General features: G+C 48.4%; 1 protein-coding gene across 1 annotated transcript; it reads left to right on the forward strand.

The window, feature by feature from the left end:
* The first annotated feature begins 806 nt into the window (after positions 1-806).
* On the forward strand, positions 807-11,377 carry LOC140719591 (nuclear factor 7, ovary-like). Its single transcript, XM_073034297.1, has 6 exons — positions 807-1,217; positions 1,296-1,391; positions 1,808-2,041; positions 2,749-2,771; positions 2,868-2,986; positions 10,762-11,377. The coding sequence occupies exons 1-6, from the start codon at positions 807-809 to the stop codon at positions 11,292-11,294; spliced, it is 1,416 nt and encodes a 471-aa protein (XP_072890398.1). The 3' UTR covers positions 11,295-11,377.
* The last annotated feature ends 570 nt before the right edge of the window (positions 11,378-11,947 follow it).

The following is an 11,947-nucleotide window of genomic DNA, read 5'->3' on the forward strand; positions in this document are numbered from 1 at the left end:
ACTTGTTCCCGAAACTCACCACTGCTGTCTGGGGCTGACGGGGTTTAGAAGACAGGCAGGGAAATCATTTCCACATGTGGGCCCTGTTCAGAACAAGTGAGACCGGACCTTTGGAGCCGGGCCGGGTCAAGCAGGGAAATGGAAATCAGGAGTTGAATGTTTTCCACACTGTGACGTGCAATGTCCAGTCCTGTGGTGATTCCTGCAGACACATCTTTGTCATCGGCACAGCATCAGTCTCCTCACAGCGGATTCCCTCCACATCCCGTGTTTCATACTATTAACTGATTTAATAGTTGCTATAAATTTACATTATTCATTGTTTTTACACCTCAGTCTCTCTTTAGTCCTCCAGCTAAACGAATCGTGCTTTTGGAGGAACACCGAGGGTCAGGCAGCATCTGTGGAGAGTAATGGGGAATTGACATTTCGCGTCGAGAACCTTCGTCTGGACTGTCTCAACCCGGAATATCTTCTGTCTATTTTTCTCCACAAATGATGTCTGACTCGCTTAGTTCCTTCCAGACTCTTGCATTTACAGTCCCTTGTGTCTCTCTTTTCAGGCCTTGCCCTTTCAGTTCTGCCGTAGACTGAACCAAGCTCTTCTCTCCGGCTTTATCTATGTTAGACTTGTTTAATGTGTTTCTGATCGCTGCTGTGGAAATGAACACGATTCCTGCTTCACTGAAAAGGAACATTCATTCCCCGAGACTGCAGCGCCCCTGGTGGACAATCGCGGTACTGCAGGCGTTCAGCAGCTCCCCGAAAGTGAATGGACCCTGAACCAGGAAGTACCGGGAGTTAACATGGCTTCGAAAGGACAGGTCGAGAGTTTAACCGAGGAGGTAATTTGTCCCATCTGCCTGGATTTCTTCACCGATCCGGTGTCACTGGAGTGTGGACACAACTTCTGCCGCTCCTGTATCACACGGTGTTGGGAAAGGGAGGAGAGAAACTCCTGCCCGGAGTGTAGAGAGGAGATTGCGGACCGCACCCTCAGGGTCAGTCGGGCCTTAGCAAATCTGTCCGAGAAAGCTCGAAAACTAAACCTGAATCCGAAAGAGGAGGAAAAGAAACTTCACTGCGAGAAACATGGGGAAGACCTGAAGCTGTTTTGTGAGACGGACAAGACACTGATTTGCCTGATCTGTAGAGATGCGCGGGAACACAAGTCTCACAACTTCATGCCGGTTAACGAAGCCATTGAAATCTACAAGGTAAAACTAACCCGTTTTTGATCAACTGTTTACTTAGTTGCATATTTTGGTCTAATGTCTTTACTCTCTGATTCCCAGGGTCGGGTTAAATCTTCCTTAGACTCTCTCACTGAAAAGAAATCAGACTTCGAGGAAATGGAGCAACAACAGAAAGAGAAGATTTCTGGAGTTCGGGTGAGGCTCCTGAGCAGAATTTACAAATTTGCTGTGTAGTTTTTTCCCTTTAATGCAGAATAGCAGAGTATCACAGCTCCAGTAACCTGGGATCGATCCTGACCCCTGGAGCTGTCTGCGTGGAGTTTGCATGTTCTCCCCGTATCCAGTACCTTCCTTTAGCCGACATTGCATGGTTGAACGGTAAATTGGCGACTGTAATTAACCTTGTGAAGTTGGGTGGTCTGTGATTCAGGTCGGGGTTAGTGGGTCAGAGACGGAGTATATGTTTCAGGGAGACGTGGGGGAATGTGATGGAGGGGATTGTTCTAGGAAGCAGCAGAGACGTTAATGGGCTGAATGGCTACCTTCCATGTCAGAAGGAAATACAAAAAATAGCCTCAAATAGTAAACTAGCCTCTCCTTTCATTTGACAGGAACAGTCACACAGCCTTCAGTCCCAGATCACATCCCATTTTGCTGAACTGCGCCGGGTTCTCACTGAGAAAGAGCAGCGTGCACTCCGAGATCTCAGGGAAGAAGAGGAGAGGATTCTGAATCCAATGGAAAAAAATCTTCGAGAGATTCAAGAGAATTTAAATTCCATCCAGGAGGAAATCAAAAAGTTACAGGAACGGATGGATCAACAAGAAAATATCACATTCCTCACGGTGAGAGATTTCAGTTTGTTTCTGTAAAAGTGCACCATTAGAAAATGATGCATTCTATCACAAATTCTGTAGTTGGAAACTGATTTCCACCAGTCAGGACATCCTGACTGTTCAGGATTGTCATTGTCCCAAACCGTCCTCCCACAACATCTGTACATCACAGGACAGTCTGCAAACTTCTCGGGAATGAGTTACTCTGATCAGAGCACTGAGCTGGTGATCGTTTCTGTGATTCCCACGTATAATATCCCCTTAGACTCAGAGTAACACCCAGTTTCAGTCACAGGCTGTGAGTGTGTTTCTGATATTCTCTTCACCACATTTCTTGTGGGTTTTATTAACAACCAATTGATGCTTTATCTTTGACTATTGGTCTCAGACAAGGAGAAATATTTTCTCCACTCCCATCCCCTCAAATCCATTCTGAGGTTTAAATTCCTCCATCTGATCCTCCCTGACATCATATCCAGATAAAAATACACAACCTGTCCAGTCTCTCCTGCAAGTTACATCCTTTCAGTTGTGGTATAAATTTCATACCCATTCCTTGTACTTTCTCCTGTGGTTCTCCTCTTTCTCCATTCGTTTCAGTGGGAAAGAGTTAAGTGGGAATTTTCAGCAACTTGTAATAACTTGTCTCAGATTCCTGCTGTTCAGATGCCGATGGTCATCTCAGTCAATTGAGATCTGTGTTTGATTTATTTCAGGAGGAAGCTCGTCGGAAGAGGAGGTAGGACATGGTCTTTACTGAAACTCTGTGTGGATTTGTAAAATAGTTCAAATATCACTGATGTTCAGTTTATAACTAGATGTATAATATTTACAGGATTGGTGATGAAGACCAGACATTGTCAGTGACAGACGGTGCCCTACTGGCTGAAAAATTCTATCACCCCTATTTGTTTGACACAGCATTGGAAGAAGCGTTTGACGGCATTAAGCGAGGTAAAACATACAGATTCATTCCGGCACCAACCCCACCTGCCGGGAGGCATCACTGCCACATGGTCAGCTGGAGATGTCAGACCCTTGAACACACCAAACCAGGGACAATATACAAACAATTCACTGGTCTGTTAGGTGAATCACTGCATCCTGTTCCCATTTGCACTGGACAAGCAAGCCAATGCACAAGTTTGAATCCTGACATGGTAGCTCTGGAATTAATATTCCATTAATGTAATTAAAGAGGATAAAATCTGGTATCACTGTGGTGACTGGGATTGTCAGAATAATACACCAGTCCTTCGAGCCACTCACCCTGTCTGACCTGTCCGTGACCTCAGTCTGATTGACTCAGCTCTGCCCCCTGCTGGACTCGCGAGTCTTACTGTTGTGATCAAACCACCACATTGAAGCATCGTCAGTCTGAACCCGGACACACCAATCAGCATTGAACTTTTCCCTCTCACCTTCAATCTCTGCCCTCTAGTTCTGGACTCCCCTGGAGTTCCCTGGTGTGACCTTCCAGCCCTTCTTAAGGCAGCACCTGAGCCACCCTCCAGTCTTCCAGCAGCTCACCTGCGGGGAAATGTGAAGCAAATATATCTGCCAGAGTCTCTGCAAATTCATCCTCCGTCCTAATGAGGGGCTGTGGGGAGTGGGTTTGTGAGAAGGGAGACCCTTAACACCCATATTCATCCCCCTTCACCTTCTGTTTCCATCTACACACACAGTTCACCACAGGCTTTCCACCCCTCCCTCATTTGATCCTGGTTCCATCTGCCATTCATCTCTCCCCTAATGGTTCCCATTGTCATAAACAGGAAAAAGTCTGCAGATGCTGGAAATCCAAATCAACACACACAAAATGCTGGAGGAACTCAGCAGGTCAGACAGCATCTATTGCAATGAATAAACATTTGATGTTTTGGGCTGTGATCCTTCTTCAGGACTAAAATTGAAGAGGGGTGATGCCAGAATAAAAAGTGGGGAGTGGGGAGAGAGGCTAGCGAGAAGGTGATAGGTGAAGCCGGGGGGTGGGAAAGCTAAAGGGCTGGAGAGGAAGGAATCTGATCGGAGAGGAAAGTGGACCATAAGAGAAAGGGAAGGAGGGGGGGACCCAGGGAGTAGTGATAGGGAAGTGAGAAGAGGTTAAAGGCCAGAGTGGGGAATAGATGAAGAGGGGAGGGGATGAGAAAAATTTTACCTGAAGAAAAAATCAATATTCATGCCATCAGGTCAGAGGCTACCCAGGCAGAATACAAGGTGTTCTCCTCCTTCCTGAGGATGGCCTCATCTTGGTGCAAGAGGCAGCCATGGACCGACATTTTGGAATGGGAATTAAAATGTTTGGCCACTGGGAAGTTCCCCTTTGGGCGGATAGAGTGGAACCTCCTTTACTGATAAGATTCCAGCAAAGGTTGGCCTTTGTGCTCCTGTTTCTCACCCTCCCACAGCTGTCTCCCACCTTCCCATCTCCCAAATATCCCTGCAACCCCGCTCCAACTAGCGATCAAAACTTTCACTGTGTTGGTGTTGGTTTCACTTCCCAGTGTCTCCCAACTCCACAGTCCGCACTCCCCACCCTTCCGCTACCTGGAGCATTGTGCCTGCCATCTTTCACCAATCTTCAGTCCACAGTCACTTCAGACTCCTGTCTCATCACTCCCCTTCTGCTCTGCTCAATCTAACCCCTCATAACCCTATATATCTCTGTTAGATCACCTCCCAGTCCATTTACCTGCATTTGGCCCCTATCTTTCTAAACCTCCCTGTCATCATTTCTCAGTCCCAGGCCTCAACTCCTCTTCTGTGCCAGTTCCACAGGGCCCTCAATTCCCCCGTGTTACAGAAGATGATCGACCTCATTTTCTACCACATTACAGAAGCTAATGTGCTGCAGGTCCTAAAATGCAGAAAGGTCAATAAATCCCCAGGTCCTGATCAAGTGTATCCCAGGAAATTGTGAGAAGCTCAGGAAGAAATTGAGAGGCCCTTTTGGAGATATGTGTGTCATCGATAACTACGGGTGAGGGGCCAGAAGACTGGAGGGAGATTAATTTTGAACATTTGTTGAAGATTGACTGTAGGGAAAAACCTGGGAAGTATAGACCAGTGAGCCTAATGTCAGTGGAGGGTACATTAATGGAGGGGATTCTGAGAGACAGGATCTACATTCATTTGGAAAGGCGAGGACTAATCAGGGATACCCAGCTTGGTTTTCTGCATGGACGGTACAGTAGCATAGTGGTTAGCACAACGGTTTACAGTACCAGTGACCCGGGTTCATGTCCCGTCACTGGCTGTGAGGAGTTTGTACGTTCTCCCCGTGACCGTGTGGATTCCCTCTGGGTTCTCCGGTTTCACAGTCCAAACCCGTACGGTTGGCAGGTTAATTGGTCATTGTAACTTGTCCCATGGTCAGGCTCGGATTAAATCATGAATTGCTGGGTGGTGGGGGTCATTGTAACTTGTCCCATGGTCAGGCTCGGATTAAATCAGGAGTTGCTGGGTGGTGGGGGTCATTGTAACTTGTCCCATGGTCAGGCTCGGAATAAATCAGGCGTTGCTGGGTGGTGGAGGTCATTGTAACTTGTCCCATGCTCAGGATCGGATTAAATCAGGGGTTGCTGGGTGGTGGGGGTCATTGAAACTTGTCCCATGGTCAGGCTCGGATTAAATCGGGGGTTGCTGGGTGGTGGGGGTCATTGTAACATCCCATGGTCAGGCTCGGATTAAATCAGGGGTTGCTGGGTGGTGGGGGTCATTGTAATTTGTTCCATGGTCAGGCTCGGATTAAATCAGGGGTTTCTGGGTGGTGGGGGTCAAAGGGCCGGAAGGGCCTATTCAGTGCTGTATCTCAATAAATAAATTACAGCTGATGAAAGAGCAGTAGACATTGTCTCCATGGAGTTTAGCGAGAGATTTGACAAGGTAGCAGAGAGTTAGATCACATGGGATACAGTACAATAGACAATAGGTGCAGAAGTAGACCATTCGGCCCTTCGAGCCGGCACCGCCATTCTGAGATCATGGCTGATCATCTACTATCAATACCCGGTTCCTGCCTTGTCCCCATATCCCTTGATTCCCCTATCCATAAGATACCTATCTAGCTCCTTCTTGAAAGCATCTAGAGAATTGGCCTCCACTGCCTTCAGAGGCAGTGCATTCCAGACCCCCACAACTCTCTGGCAGAAGAAGTTTTTCCTTAACTCTGTCCTAAATGACCTACCCATTATTCTTAAACCCTGCCCTCTGGTACTGGACTCTCCCAACATCTGGAACATATTTCCTGCCTCTTGTCCAATCTTGTCCAATCCCTTAATAATCTTTTATATTGCAATCAGATCCCCTCTCAATCTCCTTAATTCCAGCATGTACAAGCCCAGTCTCTCTTAGCTTTCTGCGTAAGACAGTCCGGACATCCCAGGAATTAACCTTGTGAATCTACTCTGCACTTCCTCTACAGCCAGGATGTCCTTCCTTAATCCTAGAGACCAAAACTGTACACAATACTCCAGGTGTGGTCTCACCAGGGCCCTGTACAAATGCAAAAGGATTTCCTTGCTCTTGTACTCAATTCCCTTTGTAATAAAGGCCAACATTCCATTAGCCTTCTTCACTGCCTGCTGCACTTGCTCATTCACCTTCAGTGACTGATGAACAAGGACTCCTAGATCTCTTTGTATTTCTCCCTTACCTAACTCTACACCATTCAGATTATAATCTGCCTTCCTGTTCTTACTTCCAAAGTGGATAACCTCACACTTATTCACATTAAACGTCATCTGCCAAGTATCTGCCCACTCACCCAGCCTATCCAAGTCACCCTGAATTCTCCTAACATCCTCATCACATGTCACACTGCCACCCAGCTTAGTATCATCAGCAAACTTGCTGATGTTATTATCAATGCCTTCATCTAAATCGTTGATCTAAATCGTAAACAGCTATGGTCCCAATACCGAGCCCTGTGGCACCCCACTAGTCACTACCTACCATTCCGAGTAACACCCATTCACCGCTACCCTTTGCTTTCTATCTGCCAGCCAGTTTTCTATCCATGTCAATATCCTCCCCCCAATGCCATGAGCTGTGATTTTACCCACCAATCTCCTATGTGGGACCTTATCAAATGCCTTCTGAAAATCAAGGTACACTACATCCACTGGATCTCCCTTGTCTAACTTCCTGGTTACATCCTCAAAAAACTACAATAGATTAGTCAAGCATGATTTGCCCTTGGTAAATCCATGCTGGCTTGGCCCAATCCTATCACTGCTATCTAGATATGCCACTATCTCATCTTTAATAATGGACTCTAGCATCTTCCCCACTACTGATGTTAGGCTGACGGACGATAGTTCTCTGTTTTCTCCCTCCCTCCTTTCTTAAAAAGTGGGATAACATTAGCCATTCTCCAATCCTCAGGAACTGATCCTGAATCTAAGGAACATTGGAAAATGATTACCAATGCATCCGCAATTTCCAGGGCCTCATCCTTTAGTACCCTAGGGTGCAGACCATCTGGACCTGGGGATTTGTCAGCCTTCAGTCCCATCAGTCTTCTCATCACCGTTTCCTTCCGAATGTCAATCTGTTTCATTTCCTCTGTTACCCTATGTCCCTGGCCCATCCATACATCTGGGAGATTGCTTGTGTCTTCCCTGGTGAAGACAGATCTAAAGTAATTATTAAATTCTTCTGCCATTTCTCTGTTTCCCATAACAATTTCACCCAATTCATTCTTCAAGGGCCCAACATTGTTCTTAACTATCTTCTTTCTCTTCACATACCTAAAAGAGCTTTTGCTCTCCTTCTTTATATTCCTGGCTCACTTGTGTTCATACCTCATTTTTTCTCCCCGTATTGCCTTTTTAGTTAAGTTCTGTTGTTCCTTTAAAAATTTCCCAATCATCTGTCCTCCCACTCACCTTAGCTCTTGTCATAGTTCCTTTTTGTTAATGCTATGCAATCTCTGACTTCCTCTGATGATCTGGAATAGGATACAGAGTTGTCTGGGTGGAGTCCTGTGACCAGTGGTTGTTCTGCAGGGATCGGTGCTGGGTCCACTGTTTTTCATCATTCATATGAATGATTTGGAGAGAATGTAGGTGACGTGTTTAGTAGGTTTGTGAAGGACTCTAAAACTGGTGGTTTCATGGACAGTGAAGAGGTTATTTATTTATTTAGAGACAGTGTGAAACAGGCCGTCCCAGACCAACGACCCGCTCCACCCAGCACCCCAACTATTTAAAACCAGCCTAATCACGGGACAATGTACAATGACCATTTAACCTACAAACCGTTATGTCTTTGTACCAGAGTCACAAAGTGATAAAAACGAACAGCACAGGCCCTTCAGCCCATCTGGTCTGTACCGAGCTGGTCTGCTCCCATCGACCTGCACCAGGACCATGGTCCTCCAACTCCGACCATCCATGTACCGTCCAAACTTCTCTTAAATGTTGAAATCGAGCTTGCATGTACCACTTGCACTGGCAGCTCGTTCCACACTCTCACAACCCTCTAAATGAAGCAGTTTCCCCTCATCTTCCCCTTAAACTTTTCATCTTTCACCTTTAACCCATGACCTCTGGTTGTAATCCCACCCAACCTCCATGGAAAAAGCCTGCTTGCATTTACCCTATCTATACCCCTCATAGTTTTGTATACCTCTATCAAATCTCCTCTCAGTCTTCTATGTTACAGGAATAAAGTCCTAAACTATTCAATCTTTCCTCATGACTCAGGTCCTCCAGTCCCGGCAACATCCCTGGAAATTTTCTCTGTACTCTTTCAAACTTGTTTACATCTTTCCTGTAGGTAGGTGACCAAAACCGTACACAATGCTCCAAATTAGGCCTCAACAACATCTCATACAACTTCAGCATAACAACCATCTCCTGTACTCACTACTTTGATTTCTGAAGGCCAATGTGACAAAAGTGTTCGGAACTGTCTTGTTGTGTTCAGCATTCTGTGTAAAGCCCCGGCCCTACGTCCTGTATCCAAGGAGGGGTCCCGGCTCTGTGTTCTGCGTTCCTGTTCTCAATCGACCCAGGCTCTGTGTTCTGCGTTCCTGTCCTTCCTTGACCAAGGCTCTGTATTCTCGTCATGTCCATGTGCCTCACCCAGCACAGGAGTACCTTGCCTAGCCCGGTGCTGGGATTCTCTCGTCCTGTGCTGGGATTCCCTTGTCCTGTCCGGGAGTCTCTCGTCCCGTCCTGTGACTCTCCTCGTCCTGTAGCCACGTCTTTTCCTCGCCTGGTTCTGGAGTCCGAGCCAGAGTCAAGACCCAGGTTCTGGGTCCTTGTCCAGTCTCTGGCCCCAAGCCCAAGCCCAGGCTCCTAGTTCCCAGTTCCATGTCCTGGTTCCGCTATCCTCGTCTAGTCCTAGCACAGGCCCGGAATCCTTGTCTCATCTGGGGCCTGTGTCATGTCCAGCGTCCTTTCTTCCTCACTTCCCTTGCTTCCTTCTCATGCCCAGTCCTATTCCTGGTAGTTCAGTGTCTGTGTCTTGCTTTTGGGTCCGTTCCCAATCAATCGGGGGCCCTGGAGAGTGTTGTGGAACAGAGGGACCAGGAGGTGATTGCCTTCATCAGTCAGAATACTGAGTACAGGATCTGGGACGTCACGTTATGAGTGTACAAGACATTGGGAAGGCCACATTTGGAGCAGAGTAACACACACAAACTGCTGGAGGAACTCAGCAGGCCAGGCAGCAGCTCTGGATATGAATAAACACTCAATGATTTGGGCCAAGGTTTTGTGTGTGTTGCCTTGGATTTCCAGCATCTGCAGATTTTCTTGTCTTTATGATGTGGATCACTCTGTACAGTGCTGGTGACCTTTCTACAGGAAGAATGTCATTAAACTGACAGGGTACAAAACAGATTTACAAGGATGTTACTGGGACTGGAGGGTTTGGGTTATAAGGAGAGGCTGAATATTCTGGGACTTTTTCCTGGAGCTCAGGAGGCTGCCAAAGGAAACCGTGGAGGTGGATACAGTTACAATGATTTAAAATACACCTGGACGGGTACGTGATTAGGAAAGGTTTAAAGGAATAATGGGCAAATACAGGTAAACGGAACTAGTTCATTAAAGTAGGTTGGTCGGCACGGATGAATTCAGCCTCTTTAAATGCCTCCAGTGTTTACTCACCCCATCCTCATCTGGATCCAGTTGTTGCTCCACCCCTTCCTCACACCCGGTTCCACTGCTATCTCCCGTCTTTCTTTCCGTTCGTGAGGTAAGGTCTTGGCTTGACACACCGACTGTACATCTCCCTTATCACACGCTGCTTGACTCTCTGAGATCCTCCTGAATTTTGTTTGTTGATCTAGGAAAATCCGCTCTCCATGTTGAGGAAAAACCTCGGGAAGATGCTGATTGTCCATCCGCTGTGTTTGGGTAAAACCCTGGGAAAGGGTCCTGACGCCCACCTGCCCGAGTCTCCCCCGGTCCCGGGGCCGCGCTGCCCGAGTCTCCCCCGGTCCCGGGGCCGCGCTGCCCGAGTCTCTCCCCGATCCCCGGGACCGCGCTGCCCGAGTCTAAACCCCCCACGATCCCCGGGGCCGCGCTGCCCGAGTCTCCCCCCGATCCCCGGGGCCGGGCTGCCCGAGTCACCCCCCGATCCCGGGGCCGCTCTGCCCGAATCTCCCCCGATCCCCGGGGACGCGCTGCCCGAGTCTCCCCCCGATTCCGGGGCCGCGCTGCCCGAGTCTCCCCCCGATCCTCGGGTACTCTCTAATTCTCTGCTTCTCTCCCCAGTCTCTGTCACCCTGGATGTGGAAACGGCGCATCCGCTGCTCGAGGTGTCTGAGGATCGGAAGAGTGTGAGAAACACCAGGAGCCGGAGGGATCTCCCTCACACCTGGAAGAGGTTCACAGTCTTGGTTGCTGTGCTGGGATCGGAGGGATTCACATCGGGGAGACACTATTGGGAGGTGGAGGTGACGGGGAATCGATGCTGGGGTCTGGGAGTCGCCGCAGAGTCTGTGGAGAGGAAGAGAAAGTTCACACTGAGTCCGGAGACCGGATTCTGGGTCATCGCGCGGGTTAATGACGTGATGTTTCTTTTCACCTCCCCTGAGTCCCTTTTCCCTGCCGGTCCCATCCCCGGGAGGGTGGGAGTTTATCTCAGTTACGAGTCCGGGACAGTTTCATTTTACAACGCGGAGACCAAGTCCCATCTCCACACCTTCACTGGGAATAAATTCACGGAGAAACTTTATCCTTTCTTCTGGACTGGATATGAAAACGAGTGGCTGAAAATCTGCTCCGGTTCCGCTCCGGGTCTGTAAACGGGTCGGGTCCGGGACCGGCGTCAGGAGTAAGTCAGTGTAAATATAAATGTGCAGAGAGTGAAATAAACACGATGTGAGAATTATCGATCCATTAATTTTAACTCATTCACCGCATCCGTCAACGGAACAGAAACACTGCGGATTCAGCAGCAGCCGCGGGCGGCGGGTCCTGATCTCCCCGGCTCCCCCGGGTGCTAAAGTCCACCGGGACTGACAGGGTAACTGGGGCAAGTGGTGGTGGTGCTGACTGGGAGAGGGAGGTCTGGGTGAATCTTGGTAACACGGGACATGTAGTGGTGATAACACACAAAGCACCAGAGACTCCCAGCGTGTCAGATAAAATCTATGGAGGGAAATGGACAGTTGACGATGTGGCTCGGGGTCCTTCATCTGGACTGAAAGTCAGAGTGAAGATGACCTGTGCAGAATGGTGGAGAGAGGGATGGAGACAGAGCTGGCAGGTGATGGGTGGATCCAGATAGATGAGGGAGGGGTGGAGTGTGGAAATGTGTCAGAAACTAGGAGGTGAGCGGTGTCAATGACAAAGGGCTGAAGATTTTGGAATCTGACAGAAAGGGAAAGTGGAAACCGAAGTAAAGGGAGGGAGGTGGGGAGGAGTGTGTGGGGGATGGGCAGATGGAGAGGGTGGG

Source organism: Hemitrygon akajei, chromosome 2 (assembly GCF_048418815.1).
Source record: "Hemitrygon akajei chromosome 2, sHemAka1.3, whole genome shotgun sequence".
Lineage (NCBI taxonomy): Eukaryota > Metazoa > Chordata > Chondrichthyes > Myliobatiformes > Dasyatidae > Hemitrygon > Hemitrygon akajei.